Source organism: Mesoplodon mirus (genome assembly GCF_964341445.2).
Source record: "Mesoplodon mirus genome assembly, chromosome: 15".
NCBI lineage: Eukaryota > Metazoa > Chordata > Mammalia > Artiodactyla > Ziphiidae > Mesoplodon > Mesoplodon mirus.
In genome coordinates, this window is record NC_138991.1 from 73,294,876 (window position 1) to 73,320,095 (window position 25,220).

General features: G+C 40.4%; 1 protein-coding gene across 1 annotated transcript in view; it reads right to left on the reverse strand.

The window, feature by feature from the left end:
* Positions 1–340: 340 nt before the first annotated feature.
* The window catches only part of TMX4 (thioredoxin related transmembrane protein 4), a 41,334-nt gene continuing 16,454 nt past the window's right edge, over positions 341–25,220 (reverse strand). The window contains exons 3-8 of the mRNA XM_082644729.1: positions 24,208–24,253; positions 22,433–22,561; positions 15,351–15,396; positions 7,531–7,632; positions 2,930–2,993; positions 341–1,288 (exon numbers count right to left, since the gene is read on the reverse strand). Of these exons, the coding sequence (XP_082500855.1) occupies positions 924–1,288; positions 2,930–2,993; positions 7,531–7,632; positions 15,351–15,396; positions 22,433–22,561; positions 24,208–24,253 (752 nt within the window). The 3' untranslated portion in view covers positions 341–923. The remainder of the gene's footprint in view (positions 1,289–2,929; positions 2,994–7,530; positions 7,633–15,350; positions 15,397–22,432; positions 22,562–24,207; positions 24,254–25,220) is intronic.

Sequence of the window (25,220 nt, forward strand, 5' to 3'; positions counted from 1 at the left end):
AGTATTCAAGTTTTCTTCATAAGACTACCTTGTACTGGCAAGACTTAGGAGACTTCTGGCTTCAAAAAGAATATTGCTAACGGAACTTTTTGAAAAAAAAAAAAAACACTACATTTTGGCTAAAAACAACAAGAAAAATCTCTCTTGTAAAGCCCCTACTTCCTTTTGAATCTCCAAAGGTTACAACATTTGAGATGCTTGGCAGTCATGGTTTCATGGGCTGTGCTTCTTGATTATCTAAACCCTTAAGGTGGAATAAACGCAGCTGATGTCAAGCAGACTGCTGTCTGAGTCTTCTCACTAAGGACGGATTGTGAAGAGTCTGCAGGCCCATGGTGAGAAAGTTGGAAATGCTAAAGGTAAGAAATAAAACATAAGAAGGGAGATTTAGAGAGTTAGGAAGATTTCCAAGCTCTTTTCTACAATAATATCCAAGGCCCTCTCAATTTCTATCTCTAAAAAGTACCCTTGTACTATGGTACCTGATGTTTCTTACAGTTTGACAAAAATAAATATTCAATACAAGAAGAGGAAGCAAGATATCAGCTACACCCTGAGGACGTTCATTCGCCCTGCTTTCATGTTAGGGGCCTGCAGCCCTGTCTACTACCCATGAACAGTGCTCATGATGGCTGGGGATTGCTTCCTCTGGTCAAAACTCTGGAGCCCCAAGGAAATGAATTTGTTCTCATCACAGGTCCCAAACAGACCCTAACAGCATGTTTGTTTTTCTGTATCCTGCCTGTCATGCCTGAAAGATTCTCCTTAACATATATGAGACTTAATGCCATGAGACTACATGGCTAGAGATCATTTTTTAATAGAAGCTTGCCCATTCAAGAAACAATAAGGAGTTGGTTTAAACTGCAGACCAGAAGGAAGCTGACATATTATTTTGGTCTGTATCCTTGGAAACACTGTCATCAGGCTGACGGTCCCTTGTCGGCATGCTGACTTCTGCGCTGTCTCACTGTATCTTCTGCTGCCTCTGCGCCAGCTGGACAGGGCTGCTCTAGGGCATTGTCTTCATTCCCACCAGGTCCTTCATCCTCCTGGACCTCCCTCAGGGGCCCCGGGTCCCGGGCATCACTCCTCTTCTCGTCCATGCCAGCAGCCGGGCTGTCCTCCTCGTCCTCCTCTGCTTCTTCCTCATAACCAAGGTCTTCTTTCTCTTCTTCGTCATCTACAAGGCTGTCCTTGTTTTCTTCTTCATTTGAATCATCCTTTTCTTCCTCTGCATCCTGCAACTGTTCAGTTGTATGAGCCTCCTCTGACCTAAGATTCTGCTCTGTGGAGGGAAGAGAGGGGAACATCCTCTGAATAAACAATGGGCATTCACGAATACTGTATGTTTTAACTAGTATGTGGAATCTAAAAAAAATAAAACAAATGAATATAACTAAACAGAAACAGACTCATACAGAGAACAAACTAGTGGTTACCAACAGTGGGGGGCAAGAGAGGGGAAGGGGTAAGAGGTACAAGCTACTAGGTACAAAATCAGTAAGACACAAGGATGTAATGTACAGCATAGGGATATAAGCAATATTTTATAACTTAAAATGGAGTATAATCTATAAAAATATCAAATCTCTCTGTTGTACACCTGAAACTAATATAACATTGCACATCAACTATACTTCAATTAAAGAAAGGTCATTCAGCAATTGAGTACATTTAGCTGTGAAATAAACAATGGGGCATATGACAGTGTTCTACATCTTGGAGCTATGTTATCACACAGGACAGATCTCTGGATGGCATCCTGGCCCCACCTATGGCCTCTCCACCTCTCTCTGGAGATTTCACTAACCATATTGACTCTGGCAGAGCCCAGGGGCATGGAGGGCAAAGGTTCCTTTGTGCTCTGTATTTTATACCTTGTAGAATGTTCAGTGACCCACTCACTGGTCATGGTGATTGGTTCAGAACTGTGACTTAAGCCAAGCCAATCAGAGTACTTTCCAGGAGTTTTTGGCCAGAGTCAGGAGCAAAAGCTTTCTCTCTTTCTACAGGGACTGCTAGGCTGATAAAATGTGAGTTGGGGCTGTTGAAAGCTACTGAATCAGGTTCATGGAAGTAGAAACCTATCATCCCTTGGGCTGTGCATGAAGCCAGAACATCCCTGGATTTTTCAGTTTTGTGAACTAATAATTTTTTCTTTTTTCCCCTAAGTTGTTTTAAAATGGGATTCTGTTACTTTTAAGAATTCAAAGGAACATATTTTATAATTATATATGGAAGTTTCAAAGCCTTAAAAATGTCAAGAACTAAAAAGAAATATAAGCTTATTTAGTTGAACTCCCACATAAAATTCAACAATTATGAAATCTCATAAGAGTCTTCATGGGGACTTCCCTGGCAGTCCAGTAGTTAAGACTCTGCGCTTCCGCTCCAGGGGACATGGGTTCAATCTCTGGTCGTGGAACTAAGAACCCACATGCCTCACCACACAGCCAAAAAAAAAAAAAAAAAAAAGGGTCTTCATGCAAACAATAGGAATAAGAGCATGGAAATCCAGGGGTATTTGGTCCCAGGAACAGTGTGAAATAGTGAAAGGATTTGGGGAGATGGCTTTTAAAGGACTCAGGACAGTTACTGGCACACAGTAGACACTCAGCAAGTGTCAGTTCCCCTCCCTCCCTGCTCATTCCAGTTTCAATGAAGGAAAAGATGTCAACTGATTAATGAAGGGCAAACAATTCAAGGGTAAAAGCAATTGCCAAATGAAATGTTCCTTAATTTACGAGAGGAGAAAAAAATAATTTTTGCTCAAATCTATCTAGAGAACATATTTCAAAGGAATTTGGTAATGGTGATGGTTTGGTCACCTAGCAAGTCAGGGGAAAAATCCAGTATCTATATGAGCATGAAAGGGCACACCACAGAATTCCAAAAATACTCTACCTCATGAATCTGACATACTTACCAGAACCTTCAGATAAATGCCTTGGAAGTGGCAGATAGAAACATTCTGATATGACCACCAAGACCTGGAGGGAAAAAAGTGATTTCACAGTGAGTGGATAGGACATTTGTTACCAAACATCCTCAAAGTTAGGTTCTGCTTCTATAACCAGACATTCATAGACAAATATCAATACATAGCAATTGGTCAAAAGTCCTCAAAAAAAGACAAGGGTATAATTAAGAGTTTTCTATTTTTCAAATGCGATATAACATAGGAAAACACTATTAACTTTAGAACCGGGGTCACAAAGTCAAATGTATACACACAGCCCACTAAAAATAGATGAATCAAGCAAGTGTAAGAAAACAGACACTATCAGCCAAGTTTAAAGTGATCTTTAAAAAAGAAAACATATTCTGACAAATAAAATTAGTCTGTACAGGGGTTGTCTCTCACCAGTGGGTAACCCCGATTGCGTGGAAGAATACTTCAGGGTGTAGAATTCTTAAGAGTCCTATAAGAAATTACTACAGGGACAAACTGTGAGAAAACACTTCAGTGATGTGAACTAAATCCTATTTTAAACAGTGATTGACTGGCTTCACACCTCTGACCTTGAATGCAGCATTGAGTCACTTGCTACTTACTATAAACATGCTGTTTCCCTTGATAAACCACAAGCTCCTAAGAGGCAGGTTCATTCTAGTCCATGTTCCAGGCCTGGATGGTGTGGGCCATGGTGGTGAAACTGACAGGACGGCGTGTGAATCGGGGCCAAGTCAGCGGGAGCCCCTCGCTCTCTCCGCCCTCCCCATGTCCTCCCCTACACAGTGCACAACACAGAGAAGCCAGCACAGGAGGAAGCTGCCCACTGAGAAGGGCTTCACAGCTTCTCTTGTACCTAGCTAACTCCTGGAGTTCACCTACACTTTGAACAACTGCCCAGTCTTTAAAATAGGAATAGTACTTCATAAATATGTTTTTAAGGGGCTCTAAAATTTTAAAAACCCAAAGTCATCGTCCTTTTGATTCAATTTTATAAACATCAAATGTGAACCTCACTTTATTACCATCTGTATATTCATTTATTACGTTACTTAATATTTGGCTCGTTAGGTTCAAGATATCATGTTAACTTCTGAGGGGAAGGACTCAAAAAGAGACAACAAATAGCAGTTTAATTATAAAGCAATATGGAACAGGGGTCTCATAAAAAATGAAGAAAGCTCTTTGATAGATACTTAAGAGATACAGAGATTACAACCCGTTATGGGGGTGGGGAAGACTCTAGAATGACCACTTGAAAGGTGGCATTTAGGGTCCTGGGCATGGTCAGGAGTGGAAGGGCAGAGCAGTTATCTGGCTTTTGTAAGTGACACCAAACTTGACCACAGGAGCTCTTGGATCCAGAGAAAGGCCTAAATGCCAGTCTGAGGAGGCCCATGTGCTGGGCAGTGTTCCTCCTTGGGAAGGAACGAGCTCCAAGCCATCAAACTGATTTGAACAGCAAAGAGGAAAACATTTCCATCTGAAAAGACTGAGGTTGAAAACCTATTTCTAATATGACAGTCACTTGCTTATAGTAGCTATTCACTGGACATAATGTTCTTTGTGACTTTTTTTTTTTCCTTTTGGCTTTCTTAATACCAACTGGAGGGGAAATTTTTGGTCCTGACACATTGCAAGGGAAAGAAGAAACACCTGCCAGTGACAAATAATTGGCATTTACAACAAAGCCTGGGAGGGAGTAAGTCCCACCTGCGAGATACCTGGGCCATCTAGAGCGCTAGGTAAGGGGGCCTGGCAAAGACTTATGGGACACCAGCCTCAACCTTGTCAGCTGTGTGACCCTGAGCAAGCCACTTAACTGTTCTCTCACTTGCACTTTCTCTTGAAAGGACAGGCTTGGGACTAGTCTATCACTAAGGGCTGTTTTATGTCTCTAAGAGTACATAATTCCATTATACTGTCTTCCTTCCCAGAAATTGGGAGGAAAACCCTCTCATTCTATCAGTTCAGGATCTATTTTCCAGTCTCAAGAACCACTCCCTTGGGATGAGTCACTTTCTGAGCCACTAAGAATGGTTAGATTTTCAGGTTTCAGCTTAGCAGACAGCCAGGCATCTAAAAGAGGAGAGTAGATGGATTTGCCATCTTTCACAGGAAAGATGAAACCTTCTTCCACTAGGAACTGGTCAGCAGCATGTAGAAAAATAGTCCACCCAAGCTGCAAAATCCAGACAGTGTCTACACATACCAACCGAAATGGAGACCAGATAACAGAGGCAAAAGATTGCTACCTGTGTTTTCCATTGCTTTTCTGCCTGTCTACAGCTTTGCTATCTTCCACCCTTCAAAGCAGAGTTGCTGATGTCAGAAAATGATGCGGCCTGAGTGATTTGATACACAGACTATGCACTTAAGGATCTTTCCCATATTGGTTTAAAATGCAAAATATATACTTGATTTCTAAAACTGAGCCCTTTGTTTACATGTGAAAAATAACATTTAGTAAAATATTTCAACCACTAGGCTCAATCAAGACAGCAAACAAAAATCAAACTAGCAGCCTTGTTTTGACTTCCCATCTTTTAAAATTAAGGAAAAATAGGAAATGTAAGAGTCAGGCTTATGGGAACCAATGACTTGATCAGGAAATCACTTCGTATGGAAAACATCCTGCCCCTTCTGGCCACTGCATAAGTTAAACTCCATAAAGACTCATAGAGGGAAGGAGACCCTCCAAGGTCATCAAGACCAAGTTTCACATAACTGCACACTGGGCCTTGCTTTCAGCCCCCAGTTAATGGCAAAGGTGACACAAAGCAATGAACTGCTCACCTGGAGACCTCATTGAAGGCAAAAATTCTAGCTGTTGTGTTTCTTTTAACACGTTACAGTTGTAGAAAAGGCATTTTGAGCAGAGTTTGCTATAGCAGTGTTTGCTATTTTATGGAAATGTATTAACAGAAAATGTATGAGTCTATTACTGCTTTGAAATTATTATTTCCTTAAATAACGTTCTCTTCCCAACTTCTTATGAAGGAACAGTAATCTCTATCACTTAGTCACTTGAATAGTCTAGAATCAACTCTCTTCTTTCTTCAGGTCAAGCCTCTAATAACCTTCCTACACTGATTATTTGACTCTAAGTTTCCAAATAACTTAGGGCTTAGGCAGGCCTGACTTCTTGGACTTACGTTCAACATCGAAAGTAAAATTCTAAAACTCTTTATGTGAGAAGAGTTTTCAATGATCTTCCAATAGGCCCACACTCAAACTACATTCTCCATAACACCATCTCAGAATCGCCCAGGATCTCATCCTGTTCCCCCTACAGAAGCCTCACACTCATGCAGCTCCAGAGTAGACAGTAGATGGGAGAAGCACATTTATATCCAAAGTCAAATCATTTTAGGCCAGAGCATTAGGGAAATGTTAATTAGCAGTGAGATTAATGCGGCAGAATGGAACATACCTAGGACCTAATGAATGACATATCTAAGTTTTATCTCCACCCATGAAGTTAACATCAGAAATCAAATGACAAATATAAACCATAAAATGAAGCAAGCATGTTCATGGCAAAATAAAATCCAGCTTCCTTGGCTCCTTGGAATATGACTTTGTAGTACCAAGTTGTGACTTGCTATAAAGGCGACTGCTAACATTTTAAGCTTATTTTTTAAAAGACCTCGCAAAAGAGCTGAAATACATTACAAAATGTAAGGACAGACTTTAAGACAATCTTACCTAAAGGGCTGTCTTTTTTATACAAATTTTTAGTGATCATCAATTATTCCTATCATACAGTGTTTAAGGGCTATGTGATTAGTATATAGTATAGTAACTTTTACGAACTTCTTAGACTTTAAAGCTCAAACTGATCAAGTGTAGGTAAAGAGAAAGATTTCAAAAATATATACAGCCAAGAGTAAAACACGCCCAAACATTTATAGTTGCCTATATAGTTAAGTAAATAAATGTATTATTCCAACACTTACCTAAAACTCTAGGGAGAAAATACACACATACCTAATGGATAGTAATTTTCATATCCAAAGAAGACATAGTGGCTTGCATCTTATTTTTTCACATAATAATGATTGTGTTTTTTAATCCACATTATCTTACACACTCCATCTTGGGAAAACTGCAGTGTATGTATAAGCAGCTGGTGAGTTTAGAGGTTCAATTTGAGTATATGAACAGGAAAAGCCGTCTTGTTCACCGAAGGAACAAATTCACAGCTTTGGCCTTATCACCACAGTGTTCTAATCAAGTAGGCAATTTGTGAATTCACAGCTGACTCAGTTGTCTTGGAAACTGACTATGAATTCAAGTAAGTCTCTATTTCTTTCTTCATTACTGCCTATATTTTGCGTAGCACATGACTGCAGAATATTTAAAGGAGAGGATTAGGCAATAATAATTTAATGAGTTTTCCAGTATTTCTCAAATTTCCATTGAAAGCAGTATCAAACAAGCAAATATTATTTAACTGCTTAGATTACACACAAAATGATGTTTATGAGCTTTTTCTTTCTTGGCTGCTTTCCAGTTTTGCATGAAACCAACTGGCTTTAAAGACAAGAAAAAAGATTGGCATTATCTCTTACCAGACCCATGAAAAGGCCAAAAATCAAGGTGGCTATGATGAAAAAGACATAAGAACACCAAGCAGGAACTCCAAGGGTCACTGTGAAATAGTTGTGAAGATGCTGTAATCAGAAGAAAAAAGTAAAAAATATATATATATTTATAATGAGGACTAAGAATGTTTGAACCTCCCTCTTTACCTATAACTCAAGTCTGCAAATTGTTTCTACTTATATGAGCCCCCACAAAGGTTGTCCAGCAGTTTATGCATCTATATGATTCTTCAAGAAGAAGCCAAATTTTACAACATTGAGAATCTGAGAGCAATAATCAAGGTCATATCTAGGAAGAGTTATACTTCCTTGAAATTCATGATCAAATAGAACTCTGGTAGAATTGGTTATCTAGTCCCTTCTTCCATCCTGAGATTTTTTTTGGTCACTCTGCCCTAATAATTTATAACCTTAATTTTTACTCATAATACGGCATCCATAAAAAATTAAACTTCTTGGGCCTTTACCAATTTTTAAGTAGAGCTAAATTACTACTTACGGAACATCAACCATTTAAAATGTCTCCGTGCCTCCTTTTTCTAATCAGACTCTTATTCCTCTACCCTCACCCATCCTTAACAACTTTCCTAATCACCATAAAACCTGAATGCAATAATAGAAGAAATTTTCCAGTTAATTCATTATGAACAAATAAGATTTCATCAGTCTTGGAACAGAGTGCACATCCCTTCTTGTTTACTGTCCCCTGGGACTCTAGTTGACGCCGAACACTAAAAAATAAGTGAGGAGATACAATCTTAGCTAGAAATTATTTACATGCTAAATCATACAGGAATTACAGATAGGAGCCTGCTGGTCTGGAGTCAAAGCACGTTTATATATGGACTTGCAAGAGCCATGCTGCCTCATGATGGCTTTGTGATCATCTATTTTAGGCTCTTACAGCTTCAAAAACATTCACTAAAAAACCAATAGTTTTATGATTTTGTTATGTCTATAGATAGTTTTATCTATAAAATTACTGGGCACAGGATGAAATGGCTCCAAGCTAAATGCCACCAGCAAGCAGATATAATGACTGAATAACTTGCCTAGAACTGATAAGGTTGATGAAAATGAGGCCAAGATTCTATTTTAATATTTCTCAAAACCTAAGTTACTCGACTATCTCCCATTGGTTTCTCAGTTTATAACTGTCAATACAATTAAATAATATATTTTATTCTGGCTTAATTCAGAATAATAAACAAAAATGCTTGTTAACTGATCTAGAATAATCTGAGATCTCTCCAATTTTTTACTCAGCAGTAGAGATATATCTAAAGACTCATCAAGTTTTTAAATACACATAAATCAGTGTTCAATAAATATTTATTGAATAAGGAAAAGATACTAGCAAATCCTTAAACTATTCATAAGAAATGCAAACAACTCTTGATTTTAAAAACTGTCATCTGTCCTCTGCTGATGGCACTGGTCGTCACTCTGTCTTCAGCCAGGGCAATTATTTATTAAGAATAATCTAGTATTCTGCAGCCCAAGTAGGCAAAAGAGGTATTTGGGATACAAAAGGTTGTTTCATTCAAACTCCGTTCAATGGAAGTTTTAAGATGCATTGCACAGTTCTCTACTTTAGGAAATTTTGTATATTGAACATAGTTTATTTATGCTTTTCTTGATTATTCAATGTCATCATCGAGATTAAACTGTGAAAAACTGTGCCAAAGAATTAGAAGACATGGAAAGCCAGTATTCCTTTGTTCTGACCCATGGATGTATGAATTCTGGAACTTGCTTTAAAGTAATATCTGCCCATATAGTTGGAATGAATAACAGCATCCAGTTAAAAGTCCTTCTGGACAGTGTCTTGTGCCCTTTTGCAAAATAAACGATTTAAGAAACCCTCAAGAAATTTTCTAAGTTATTTTCTAGGATTCAGTAAATTGTATGCCTTTGAATCACTGCATTCTGAGTCATAGTCTTAGTGCTTCCAAAAACATCCTATTATAATAGGTTCCACTTCAATTTTCTTGTATCAACTTACTCTTTAAAGGATTTATTTGAGCTTCTTAGAGAAACTCTGCCATCTTGTGGTCTTTTTAGGTGATTATTACTAAAGCCTCATTAATCAAGTTGTGCTCTCACACATGCAGCCACAAATCTTTACCTGTTTACTTTGTCCGAGTCCACGATGGTTTCAGAGTACCTTTAAGAGTATTAGGGTTCCTGGTACTAGGTACTTGAAGTTTTGCTGTATATACGTTTCCAAGTAATAACTGATTAAAACTGATCTAGTTCAAGTTTAGATTTCTGTGTTTCCTTTCGTTGCCAGGTAAAGTAACACTTTTCACTTGTGGAAAATACTGATCTAGTTCAATATTATATGTGCTCATTACAAGGAAGCATCCTGTTGTTTACTTATGCAGGAAAATGTCACCTGCTGGGCCCAATACCTTATACTTTTGCAATAGGTGACTGAATTAGAGCTAATTTTTGGCTACATACATTTGAATGAGATAACTAAATGCAGAATAAATGAGAAGAATATTCCAACCAGTGGTCAGATGCATTTAAGGAATGGAGCCAAGCCAAGGCGTCCAGGGGTCAGAGGTGGAGCCTCCCCTCCCCAGGGAGGCCAGCAAGCCCTCTGGGATCTGAACTACTGCAGGTCAGGTTAAATCCCACCCAAGGGCACCACTCATCCAGCCCAGCATTGCAGAGTCTCATTCAGAGCTGGACTGGTGGCAAAGGACAGAGAGCCTTTTAAATTTAAATTCCATCTGCATCACAGGATATACCCTGAGGAGTTTGGGGATGATCCTTTTTTTTTTTTTTTTTTTTTTTTTTACATCTTTATTGGAGTATAATTGCTTTACAATGGTGTGTTAGTTTCTGCTTTATAACAAAGTGAATCAGTTATACATATACATATGTTCCCATATCTCTTCCCTCTTGCTTCTCCCTCCCTCCCACCCTCCCTATCCCACCTCTCTAGGTGGTCACAAAGCACTGAGCTGATCTCCCTGTGCTATGTGGCTGCTTCCCACTAGCTATCTATTTTACGTTTGGTAGTGTAAATATGTCCATGCCACTCTCTCACTTTGTCACAGCTTACCCTTCCCCCTCCCCATATCCTCAAGTCCATTCTCTAGTAGGTCTGTGTCTTTATTCCTGTCTTACCCCTAGGTTCTTCATGACATTTTTTTTCTTAAATTCCATATATATGTGTTAGCATACGGTATTTGTCTTTCTCTTCCTGACTTACTTCACTCTGTATGACAGACTCTAGGTCTATCCACCTCATTACAAATAGTTCAATTTCGTTTCTTTTTATGGTTGAGTAATATTCCATTGTATATATGTGCCACATCTTCTTTATCCATTCATCTGATGATGGACACTTAGGTTGTTTCCATCTCCGGGCTATTGGAAATAGAGCTGCAATGAACATTTTGGTACATGACCCTTTTTGAATTATGGTTTTCTCAGGGTATATGCCCAGTAGTGGGGTTGCTGGGTCATATGGTAGTTCTATTTGTAGTTTTATAAGGAACCTCCATACTGTTCTCCATAGTGGCTGTACCAATTCACATTCCCACCAGCAGTGCAAGAGTGTTCCCTTTTCTCCACACCCTCTCCAGCATTTATTGTTTCTAGATGTTTTGATGATGGCCATTCTGACTGGTGTGAGATGATATCTCATTGTAGTCTTGATTTGCATTTCTCTAATGATTAATGATGTTGAGCATTCTTTCATGTGTTTGTTGGCAATCTGTATATCTTCTTTGGAGAAATGTCTATTTAGGTCTTCTCCCCCTTTCAGACACAGATTAGAATCCTCAAAATATCCTCCCTGCGTGGGAATAGCTCAGAAAGCCTTCTCCAGTGATCGCCAAGGGCTCTCTTCCCCTTCTATGTTCTACCCTCTCAATACCTCCAACAAGACACAAATCTGCAGCCTCTTGTAGGCTCGAGGGGAGGTGACTTGTGGATGGGCACCATCTCACTGTAATATGGTTCCAGATATTTTTACAAACAACAAAAAATCCAAAAACAGTAAGAGAAGAGACACCACCATCTAAAACACAGGGGCATGTTTTAAAGTTTTAAAATTCACTCTGGTTATTCTCCAGTCTAAACATTCATGGCCTTTAATTCACATCATGAGATATTTATAAAGCATTAAATCTTCTCCATCACACAGAGTGTCCTCCCAAGATTGTAGCACACCTTATTGTAACTAAAATTTGCCATATGCCTGCATCTTTTCAAAACAACAGTAACACTGAGGAGAGGTATTAACTTACATCCTGTATTAGCTCAGTAAGCAGCACAAATTCAACAAATAAAGTAATGCTTAAATACATTCAAATGCTAAACCTAGTTAACAAAAGTACACGTTGTACAACTGTCATAAAACCCTATTTCAATCCTATCAACCGTGGTTAAAAAATAAGTGAAAAAAGATAAAGTATTCCTTGTTGTCTATTCAGCAGAAAAAGTAAAATAATGATGACAACAATGATTAATGAATATAAGTAACAAAAAACAGCTCTCAAGTACATGATAGGTACCAGGTTCTGTGCTAAGCACAGAACAAATGTCTATGGCAGGGAAAACAAATGGGTTGGGAAACATACAGCAGGTGGACTAGCAACCCATCCACGGGACACTGTTGCTGAGAAAAGACTGACTCCTATCTGTCTATGCATCCACAAAAATCTCAGTATGGTAAGAGACTGTGGATTGGCATCAACAATCTTGCCTCACTGGCATCAGCCCCTCTGCGTCTTTCTTTCTTCCCTGTTTTTACCTTCTTCCTCAGAGTCTTTACACTGTTTTAGTTCCAGTGCTGTGTTTCTTCTGTTCACTGTTAATACAGTTGCACTACAGTTTTATATTATCTAGACTTGAGTTAAAAACAGATTAAGGGGCTTTCCTGGTGGCACGGTGGTCGAGAGTCTGTCTGCCGATGCGGGGGACGCGGGTTTGTGCCCCGGTCTGGGAGGATCCCAAATGCCGCGGAGCGGCTGGGCCCGTGAGCCATGGCCGCTGAGTCTGTGCGTCCGGAGCCTGTGCTCCGCAACGGGAGAGGCCACGGCGGTGAGAGGCCCGCGTAGCGCCAAAAAAAAAAAAAACAAACAAACAAACAAACAAACAAACAAAAACAGATTATGTTCCCCACAATTACATACTCAACATTGATGTGAGGATCTTGGGCACAGGAGAAGAACCAGCTAAATAAGCTAACTGAGCAGCCAGGTGGTCAGCTAGGAGAACAGGCTTGGTAAGTATCAGTAGTTCTATAAGGACAACAAGGCAAACTATAGCTAGAGGTTTCAGTGGGAATCAGAGACTGATGCATAGCCAAGGATTGGGTAACACCAGGCCAGAGATCATACCCCCTGAATAAGAGGACAAGGGCCGAATTTTGAAAACACAAGTGGTGAGAGCCCTTCCCAGAGATTTGATGAAAGGCTGGGGACTTGTTTCTAAGAATAAAAGAAATTACAAAAGTTTGTCAAGCAGCTTGAGGAAACCAGATGCTGATACAGAGAGTAATACCAGATTTCTATTATAGATATTTAAGGTAATGTGTACACATATGAGGAGACTAAAATAACCTACAAACCTACCATCTATATTCTTTTAGTCATGTACATCACCACCCCACCCCCCACCACACATACACACACAATCTACAATCGGGGCAAATGTATTAGTGACCCCAATAAATACAAATGAACTAAATTTATCAGTGAAAAGAATTCTTGCTATATATATATATATATATATATATATATATATATATATATCCTTCTTGCTATATGATTTTTTAAAGATTCACTTAAAACATAACAACAAAAAGGTTGAAAGTAGAAAAAAATATCCCAGGTATGCACTAACCAGAAAGAAAAAATATGGTATTAATATTAGACAAAATGACCTAATAGAACGTAAAATGCAATTGCTGTGTGTCAAATTCTACAGTTTATCTTATAAAACTGTATTTTTTTAAATATCTGGAAAGTCTAAATATACGTATATATAAAATATATAAATATCATATATACTTTACTTCTCAATCCTAATAAGAACATCTTAATTGGTTATTAAGAGATGGATCATATTCTATTCTCCAAATGGCCTTTTCTCTGAAGTCCAATGCATCCACACAGAATCCATCCATGCTGCCCAAGGCTGTGCACTGTGCCTACAAAGATAAAACATCAACTCCTGGCCTCAATGTGCTCCAAATGCCACACATTGTAATCATTTGCATGACATGATGAAAAACTGCAACTCCTTGTTTATCAGCCAAGCAACAAGAGGTCTGAGCAATCATTTATTTTCCCTGGTACTATCTATGGAAATAAAACTACTCTTTAACAATGTGTGAAGGTCACAATCAGCTTCTATCTAAGCTCTTCTTAACCCTCAGAACAAATTCATCTCTTGACCTGCAGTTATAATAGATTCTGTGCTGAGATCTTGATGATGATACCTCACACTTATTAAATTATCCTCTTGGATTAGACATTATATGGCTATAAGGTTTTCAGATAGCTATCAGAATATATGACTCCATCAACCTTTAGTGTCAAAATACTGCAATAGGCTGAATCCCTTACTCTCAGTTCCTGGTTTGCAATTCATAATTCTCAACCTTTGAATAAACTTCTTGCCAATATTACAAAAATATCAGAAGAAAACCATATGAAACTCAAACTATCTGAAAAGGGAAAAACGCTAGTTTTTGTTTAATATGATATACAAATGTCAAAAAAAATAGTTAACAAATCTTAACCAAAAAAGACTAAATCTAAGTCACCAATTTGCTCTCTGTTTTAAAAAAACAAACAAAAAAACCCTAAAGTAGGTATCTCACAAGGCAGGAAATATAATACAACTGAGAAACTAGGACACAAAAACTTGTTCTTAAATTTCCCTAAACATACAGTAATATGCATGAAAAACAGAGAGTCTTCATGAGCTCCCTGAATACTAAGTTCCAAATATGATGCATGACCTATAATCATAGCTTGGAAAAGAAAAATATAGGGAGGGACTCACTTCTAAAGATCTTTTGAAATACTTTAAGGATATATATTTAATTCCACAGCAATTTTGTCAAATCTGGTAGGATTTATTAGTTCACCCTACATGTAAATAGGAGCAAAAGCTTATGTGATACATTCAAGATTATGTAACAGTTCAACATTTTAACTTAAATAAGTTCTAAGCCACTAAAAGGACTCAGTGAAATGATACAATCACACATATCAGGGGCTCTCTTCCTTAAAGGGTCACATCATAAATATTTTAGGCTTCCGGGCCATATGATCTCCATCACAACTACTCATCTCTACCACTGTAGTGTGAAAGCAGTCACAGAATACAAGTAATAAGTGCATGTGACTGTGTTCCAACAAAACTTTATTTACCAAAAAGGGTGGCCTGGCCCGCCCACAAGTTGGCTGATCCCTGAAAAATCTTTGATCTGTAGGGAGATTACAACAATGGGAAAATAAGATGAAGAGAAACCACATAAGCCCTTTCAGCTTTGTTAAAAGGATTCATTACCGATCTAAGAAAATATGACTTTGACACAGTAGTTACAGGTCTCTGTCCAATTTATGTCCTTAGAAGGACACAAAGACACATTTCCACTGTGACCCCATGTAAGAGTAGCTGTGTGGCTTAAAAAGAAAATGGAAATTATAAAACCATTTATAAGTGTTTATTTTCCAATTATTTAGAAGCTACCTTCTCACTCTTAAAAAAAACCCTCTGCCAATATAATAATAAAGGGCATATTTACTCACCCATATCTTGCCAGAGATGCTAAAAAGACCAGCCATTCCAGACATCCTAAAAAAATAAAGAGAAGGAGAACCACTGGTGATGTATGGTATTAAAAAAAAAAAAAACAGAAAACACAAGATTCAAGTCACAAGGACTACTCCTCCACTTCTTGCAATACATTGTCCTCTCTCCTGGATTCACTTCCATCCTTACAGAGCTTAGATCCCATGGTCACCATTTGAATTACTCTGCTGTAAATTCGGCCAAGCCCCTGATCCTTTCTCCCTGCATGGTGCATGCCTGGTGAAATCCCTAACCCTGAGCAGCTGAATGTCTCTGGGGAAAAATCACGATCTCCCCTCACAGTCACAAACCTCAGCGAGCACTCAATACGGCCCAGTCCCACTGTAATCTTTTAGGCTCTTACCTGAGATGATAGCTCATATCCTTTTCTCTCCCTTCAAACTTTACACACCCTCCCCTCCCCATGCACTCTCAGCTAACAAACACTCCTTGTCTTTCACTGCGAAATCAGAAGCCATTATGTGATCTCTCTTATCTTCCCAGCAGCAAATCTGAGCCTGGTGTACCACTGCATCCACCTTCTCCTATTGCAACAGAGAAAGTCTACCTGCCTGACCACAGTCCAAACCCCCCACCCGTGCCTTGGACCTCATCCCTTCTGCCTTGCTAATGACTTGGTTTTTCCTGTCATCCCATTTCCTGCATCAGCAATTTCTCCCTCTCTGCTGGATCATTTTCATCTGCACGAAAACATGTTCTATCCTCTCTCATCTTTTGAAAAGAGCATCACTGGACCTCAGATGGCCCTCCAGCTTAGCTTCACAAACTTCTCCAAAGAGAAGCCTACGCTTGCTGCTGCTTCTTCCTCACCGTATCTTTAACCTATTCAAATCTGGCTTCCATCCTCACTACTGCACTATCACTCCTTGTAAAGGCCACAATGACATCGCATTGCTTCACTCAATGTCTCTGTCTCAGATTTGATCTCTCTAAACCCCTTGGTAACATGGGACGCGAGTGACTATTCCCTCCTTCTTGAGCACCTTTTACTTGGCTTCTAGGAAACTGTGTACCCTCGCCTGTCCTCCTGCTTCACTGGTACTCATTTTCAATTTCCTTTTGCTGACTCCTTCTCTACCCAACTTCTTAACTTTGGAGTGTCCTGTGGCTCAGGCCCAAGCACTTTTCTTCTTCTCTCTCTCTAGCTGATCCCCTTCCTTCTAAAACTTTAAATGCCTTGTATCTGTGTTCCTGAATTCTCCATGGAGACCCAGCTCCATGCATCCAACTTGACAGCTCTACAAAGAAGTCTGCATCTCAAACTTTACATGTCCAACACTGAACCCTTGATTTTCTCTTGCTCAAATCAGTAACTGGTACCAAGACCATCAAGTTCTCAAACCAGAAACCAAGGAGATTTGTGTGTGTGCGTGTGTGTGCGTGTGTGTGTATGAATCTTCCCTCTCCTTCACCTGAGCAAAGTCTACCTTTAAAACATATTTTATTTTTAATAGTAAAACAATTATTAAAACATTTTACAACTACATTTACATCATATACAAATCTAAATTTCATGTAAAAGGATCAATTGATAGTGGTGTTGGATTCACATTAGCAATCACTACATGATCAAAGAGAGTGCTTTCCTTTGCTTTATTACATAGTTTTTGTTTGTTTGTTTTGCGGTACACGGGCCTCTCACTGTTGTGGCCTCTCCCGTTGAGGAGCACAGGCTCCAGAAGTGCAGGCTCAGCGGCCATGGCTCACGGGCCCAGCCGCTCCGCGGCATGTGGGATCTTCCTGGACTGGGGCACGAACCCTTGTTTCCTGCATCGGCAGGCGGACTCTCAACCACTGCGCCACCAGGGAAGCCCTACACAGTTATTTTTATTGAGTTAACTACTCAAGTTTCAGACTGCTTTATTTTTTTTCTCCAGGTATACTCCTTTCTTTAGGGCTCCTAAAGTTTCAAACAATTGTTCCTTCCTATCTTTAAACTCAGTCCTGCCTCAGTTTAATTGAACATCTATTAGCAGACATTGATTTCAATCTTATTCTTCTTAGCTATTATTATGACATACAGAGAAACAAAAGAGGCATCAAAGAAGCTTAACGTTTACCAAGTATTTTTTATTTACTAGGGGCCATGATTAGCACTGAATCTCAGTCTTCAGGGAAGAGCTGGGAAAGTGAGAACTATGATCTCATCTTCCATTTAGAGACTAAAAAGCCTGCTGTAAGTGGGCTCTGAGTGATGCTAAGTTTAATCACTTGGTTAACCAGTGACTGAGACAGACCTCTCCAGTGGAAATGCAGTTTTCCCTTGGTAATGTGTAGGTCATTTGTGGGGTGATATGTTGGCACCATACAAATACCCATTACCCCGCAATCTTCTGCCCGAGTTTTACAAGTATTGATGACAATGGCCCTTGTCGGCCATCATGCTACTTTCATATATCCACTCCACACGATCCCTATAACATTTAATAAACTGTAATATATACTTATGTTCGGTATTCGGAAGGCATCTGAAGTTGTACGGCACTTAATTTAAAAGGCTTTAAAGGCCTGTTCAGCAGTCACTTGTTAACAGCAGAACTATAATTTTATTAGCACCAGCTTCCAAGTCTGTAGTGGTTCCCAACTTTGGCTGCTCCTCAGGAACACGAGGCTGCCCCACCAGTACCAGTGTAATCAGAGTCTCTAGGAGTTTTCAAAAGTCCACAGGTGATTCCCCTGGACAAGCAAGGATGCGAACCACTGCTCTCAATCATAGTAATGGCATTTCTTAGCACTTCAAATTCCGAAAGGTAGAGTTTTGGCGAATCAATAAGCTGACTTTACAGTTCTCTGAAAATGTGAAGAAAGTGCAACACTGTCAGTTTTCACTAGAAAACTAGTGCTCTTGAAACTCATAATTCCTTAAGAAGAATCCAACATCACAGACATCAAGCCATACTGCGTGATTTTTGGGAAATCGAGTGCAGAATAAGGCATGTTTTCTGCCCAATTCTCAAAGAGATCACACTAATATTGTGTAAGTGATTAAGAAGGGCCCAGACCTGGAATCCACGACAGAGAAATGAAGCTGATAATTTGGTGGAGGGAGCAGAGACGGCAGCAGCCTAATTTTGCCTACAGGGTCCAAAAGTGGCCTTAAGTAAGTTTCCCTCAGAGAAGACATTGACATCATCATGAAATACTAATGATATTCAGATATTTCAAATCCATCCCTAAGCCATTTTTTTCAACCAGAAATTTACTGCATTTCCCAAACTACACAAAAGTAGAAGTTTCAAGTAAGAGCCCAACCATCAGTCATGATCATCTTTCTGGCAAAAGTCACACAAAAGGATGACGGAGAGAACATCTTTACAACAGTTACACACTTCAAAACCACAAGCACCCAACCCAAGGGTATGTTAGCTAGAATTATGTAAGATTCACCTTTCAATCGTGTCCCGTGTCCTGCCAGGTCCAGTAAGGAGGGCTCTCACCCAGCTGGCAGGCCAGGTGTGACAGTCAAGTGCCTCCTTCCCCCAACCCGACCCCTGGCCCCCTGCCTACTGATGAACTTCCCTGAGGCTGAGTGGTGAGAGGTGGGAGCAGACAAGTGGCCCAGGTGGGCAGTGGGAGGAAAGCCTTGTTTGTATGTTATAACAATGACAGTGACGCTCATGACAATGGGACTGCTCAAGCTCAAACCGTGTCAACAATGCAGATACAGAGCCTCAGCAAGACTGAAGACATGAGAATCTATTTGTTGGCCCTGAGTGGGCAGCAGCCGGAAAGTGAAAGTGCCACTGGATCCCTCTCGCTCTCCTCTGCATTACAGCTCCCATCTTACCTGGTCCATCACAAGGAGAGAGGCTGGGTCAAAGGGTGACCCAGAGTTGCAGGGATGCCAGGAGGGGACAGAAGGAGCTCTGGGGTGAGGAGTGAAAAGAGAGAAAAGCCTCACAGGCACTCCAGCCACCAGCTGTCAGAGGTTCTCCAGGCCAGGCCGAACTACAGGTAGGGAAGCCCCGAGCAAGGGGAGCTGAAGCCCGAACACAGTCAAAGTGATGACTGAAAGAAAAGCTGCTGTGTCTTCAGCCCCCATCACTAAGGAGGCCCAGCACATTATTGGATTCTGGGTACTGGAGAAGAATGCATGCCTCATTAAAGAGTTCTTGCCAATCACAAGGAAACAGGGCATCCATGGGTGCAGTTGCCTGGTCCTGGTATCTGTTTGGCATGAAAGGGTGGCAGCTGCTCTTTGGGGGAAATCTCTCTCACTTCACCACCTGAGGCAAAGCTGCTGGCAACAGGGTCTCCATTTAGAGGCTCCCCTGAGTGCCTGAGGGAGCTCTCCTAAATGCCACCAGTGATGTGCACCACAGCACCGCCACTGTTCAACCTCAGCACCCACTCTGCACGGCCACCGGTGGTGGCCCCGCTCAGCAGGCAAAACTCAAGGCCATTCTCACTGCAATAGGATGAGGCCAACCTGCAATACTGACCTCAACCATGTCCCTCAGGAGGAAGTTAGAATCTTATTCCAGTCTATTATCTATCGTAACCCGCCCAAAGCAGCTTAGAGCAACCTGCTAATTTTTGTCATCACCAATAATCACAGAGGGAGAAAGGCCACCCCCACCCCACTAGAGAGGCCACTCCCACTACCTGCAGCCCAAAGGGGCACAAAGCACTTCAGTTAGGTTTTGCAGCCCCCATTCCATTGGTCTGGGTGGGGTCAGATGGGTATAATAATAGGGTGTTGTATTTATGATTTTTAAAAAGAGTTCTTACCTTTAACAGAATGACACATTTGGTATCTGTTTCAAAACAATTGACTAAAAAAAGCTATAATTTGATGATCATTATAGGTGGGTAAAGGGTCCATGGGGGTTATTGTACTATTTTCTGTACTTTTATGTATGTTTGAAAGTTTCCATAATAAAAAGTGAAAAAAAATTGAGTTCTTGTACAAAAATATAGAACAAAGTGGCTCATACCATTATGATTTGTGTATGATTCATACTTGTTACAAGCAAAATAACATGTTGCCTTAAAATACTACCAGAATATAATAAGGAAAAAAATGCAAATGGATGAATTTCTAAAAATGCCACACATCTATTGGTAGCTACAATTTCCAAATTCAATATATCACTCCCAAGATAAGTTAAAAGGCAAACATTTTGGGCTTTCCTGGTGGCGCAGTGGTTGAGGGTCCGCCTGCCAATGCAGAGGACATGGGTTCGTGCCCCGGTCCAAGGCAAACATTTTAAAAGGAAGGTCTGAAAAACATACATTTTTCAAAGGATCACCTACAAGTTTGAGAATTAATTCCAAGTTTTCTACATTCTGAGAACTCATAAAGTCTCAAAAATCCTGTGGTTCAGTCCCTTTTCCAGCCCTCTTTCCAACCTTCTGGAATATGAAACCCATACACCATCCAGTGACACCTCCAATTAACAGCTGGGTTGCCACGCTATACTTCTCGGCTGAAGGCCCAGATTCCTACCCAAACACCTTGCGCCACCATGGCTGCTTTTTAGCAAGGTCTGCAAGGTCCAGTGACTCAAAAATTTCCCTCAGTCTCCTTAACTGGCTGCGGCCATTTTGGCAAGCTTGTCTCACGATGACCCCTGCAGGGTCTCGGCATGGTGGGACGTGAAGCAGCAGGCGCGCTGCCACTGGCGCGAGATGGCTTCCAGCACGTGGGGCAGATGTAGAAAACATATTTTAGATCCACCCATTCTCTCCATCCCCACTGCCACCACCCTGATCTGCACTGCCACCATCCCTGGGCTAGACTCTGAGACAGCCTTCTACCTGTCTCACCTCTCCACGTGGCCTTCTCCACTCTCTGCTCACCGCGTGCGCTGCTAACGTCCCAGCTCCTCACTGGCCACAGGCCTGCAGGATCTGCTTCCTGCCCTCCTCGCTTTCTCGGTTTACACTCCTCTCCCTCCCTTTCACTGACCACCTTTCTGCTCCTCAACACATGGAGCTCCTTCCGATTGGGGGCCTGTGCGGATGCTATACCCGTTCCTGGGAACATTCCTTCCCTGCTCGTCACCTGGCTGGGCCATGCCGTCTTTAGATCTCACTTGCAGTCCTCCCCTCAGAGCGACCTCTCCTAGCCCCCATCTAATGTCTAATGCAGGGCCACGCTCCCACAGTTAGTCCCTGACTTAGTAAAGGTTTGTCTTTTGTTTTTTTCTGAACAGTCCTTATCTAGACTATGATTCTTTACATCCCTAGTTTTTTTCTTGATCTGTCTTACTTGAAGTCACCCGAGGAGAGCAGAGGGGTCACATCTGTCTTGTTCACTGCTGAACATCTAGCACTTGGAACAGTACCTGCATAAAATCAGTGCTCACGTATTTGCAGAATGAAATGCCAGAGGTGAGCTGCTTCTAGAATAAGCCATGTATTTCCTATAAATGCTACCAGATTACTTATTCCTGAAATATGGCATGATTTGACCCTATTTCAGCAGGGATATTCCTTACACTTATATATACTAATATAAAATTACTTACAAATATGACAACTCATTCAAAATTAAAACTGTGAAAAAAGTTATTATGGCTTGGCCTTATCTGTCTCACCAAGCATTATACAGTTTGCCATTATGGCCAGAAGTTATCCCAGCAGTATTCTGCTAGGCAGCCAAAGACACCAGCAGTCTTATTTTCCACACGGATACATGAGCAATTCCTTCATGAACTATAATTCAAGAAATAGTTGCTCCTCTATCTTATGAATAATTTATAAGGAAGGAAGGATGGTAAATGGTGTTCACCATATCTGGTAAAGAGAAAACAGGTGATATGGTGCAAAAGTTAGAGGAGAGGATTTCTGTAATACACCTGAATCTGGGTACTTAATTTCCAGTATCCTAACAACTAGCTGAAACATATGTGGGTCACAAAACCAGAAACACAACATGGGCCAAGCATAGGCATGTGTAGTCTGAGTAACCAGAAGTGAATATGAAGAAAAATGTAGACTGTCAAGGTCTTGGGTTGTTAACTTGAGACCTTCTGTTCTATTAATAACACCTTGTCATTAAAAAACAAGTTACGTTAGAGAAGCCGGGGATTTCCAGCCAGTCAGAGGCTCAACTGATCGCCACTTCTTCTCTAAGATATAGTTCTGCAGGTCTTCGTAGATTCCTGGGCCACGGTAACGGCGGAATATCCCATCTTTTGCACTACAAATTATAAAAACAAATAGAAAATAAATCCATTAAAATATCAAGTATTACAGACAATGAAAATCAAAATAACTATTGGTTTTACATGTGAACTCCACTCTGAATTTTAGCTTGGCTCAAATGAAGAAAAAGAAAGGTTATAGTTAGGTATAAGTCAGAAAGCACACATAAATACTTATCTAGTACAAATGAGGAATTCCAAAACAGAAAGTATTAAATATTCTATTTTATTACTGCACAATTTGTGACTATAAGCAAAGTCCTTGGCACCGTCTAATCTGCCAAGTTACTTTTTATTATTTTTGCTACCAATTATTCCGATTTTTCTCTTATAGCAGCAAAACAGCAATTGTTATAAGTTTTAAAAAATTGTATCCACATTTCCAAATCTATGTCATCCAAGTCCCTCCCCTGAAAATTAACAAAATGCCTCTTAGTCTCACATATGCCTTTGGTTTTCCCTCCCTCTTGCTTTCTTGCCAGTCAAGCTTCCTATAGGAGGAGTCTACACTTGCCATTTTCTGCTCTTTCATTACTCATTCAATACTCCTGCAGTCGGGGGTCCTGCTTCCATGACTCCATGGACACTGCTCATATTGGAGGTCTCCAATGACTCTTAAGTGCCGTATCCATGGAACACTTTTCTGCCATTTTTCCTGGGTGGGTCATTGGCACTGTCCACTACTGAGCCCCGCTTCCTTCCTCCCCTCCCTTGGCTTTTATGACATGAGCTCTCTGGACTTCTTCCTACTACTCTGTCCATCCCTTCTCATTTCCACACTCCCTGTTTTCCTTTGCAGATGTCCTAGTGGTGGTCAACTCAGGTTCTATCCTTGACCTGCTTCTCTTCCCATTGTATCTATTTCTCATTGTCTATATTTATACTGTTATCTAAACCCCAGTATGTATCTCTAGCCTAGATCTTTCTTAAGAGCTTTAGATCCTGAAATCAAGCTATCACCTAAACTTCCCCATTTGGAATTAGCATAAACACCTCACATTATCTTCTCTATTCTGGCCTCTATCTTCCAAACTTCACCTTATTCTAATGGCTCCTCAAAAGCTTTCACTAGTTAAGAATGGCCCGTTGGTAAGTCATCACAGGCTCCTTCTTCCTTATGGCTAATCAATCACCAGTTCTAATGATCCCATCTCCTAAGTATCTCCGGAATCCATCCCTTTGTCCTTCCCCCCACCCCTTACTACCTAAGCCTCTCTAGCCCCATCACCCAGGATGATCCAGCTGTACCCTATGGGCCAGCCAAAGAGAACTAGTTACAGTTCTCTGAAGGTATCTCCTTTTCTCCTGGGATTTTCCATGATACATCCTCTACCTGGAAAGGCCTTCTCTACCTTGCCTGCTTAACCTATTCCTTCCTATCTATTAAGAATCATCCCATCTTTTACATCATCAGAAAAATCTTCTTTGACCTCCTCACCTATTTGCTACCTGAAATTAGGTTCCTTTCTCTGCAGCACCCTGAGCATCCCTCTCTTCTAATCACTATCATTCAGTGCAGACCAGTCTGTCTCCCTTCAAATGCTAAGCTGCATGAGTGACGGTTATGGAAAACAACTTAGAATACTGGTACACACCTACTGATTTCTAACCTTTGCAAAACCAGAAAATTATTTGAACTTACTGAAAAAATGCTGGGAGGGTAGTGACAAAGAAGCGGCCGCTCAAACCTACAAGAAGCATAGACAAAAAAGTTACAAGTCAAACTCAGACTAAACCAAGCATCTAACTTAAGGTGCAAGAACAAGCAGCCTTGGGCTTCCCTGGTGGCGCAGTGGTTGAGAGTCCGCCTGCCGATGCAGGGGACACGGGTTCGTGCCCGGGTCCGGGAAGATCCCACATGCCGCGGAGTGACTGGTCCCGTGAGCCATGGCCGCTGAGCCTGCACGTCCGGAGCCTGTGCTCCACAACGCGAGAGGCCACAACAGGGAGAGGCCCGCGTACCGCAAAAAAAAAAAAAAAAAAAAAAAAACAAGCAGCCTTGAGCTTGTTCTTACAACCACATTAGTAAAATCTTTCCCATTACTGAATCACATTTACTATTTGTTTACAATAAATTTTTACCCATTTTTATTTACCTAAGACTTTCTAGTCACTGACATACAACTTGCTTATCTTTGATGTGTTAAACTGGAGTTTTCTGGCTTGTGTAATACTTAGAATTATATGGTGGCTGAAAGGATAGGTTTTAGAGACATGCAATCTGGGTTAAACAACTAAATTCTCCATTTACTAGCTTTGTGTCCTTAGATAAATTACTTAACCTTTCTGAGTCTTGGCTACCTCATCTATAAAATGGGGATATAAAAGCCTAACTGAATTGTTCTGAAGTTATATTAGATCATTATATCAAGTGTGTAGCACACAGTAAAGGACTCAATAAATAATAATAGGTATTATTACATCACTCATACATTTAAAAATAATAAGGAATACGAAATAATAAGTTATGTATAATCTTTGCACATTTATAAAATTTGCAAGTACTGTCAAGGGATTCTATGTACATTAAATAGATTTTTTTCAATTTGTCTTGGCAAACCTTTACTGAACACTAACTACATATCAATTGTTATGCCAGGTACACGTGAAGACAAAGATAAAGAAAACCCTTAGTCACTCAGCAAATAATTACTA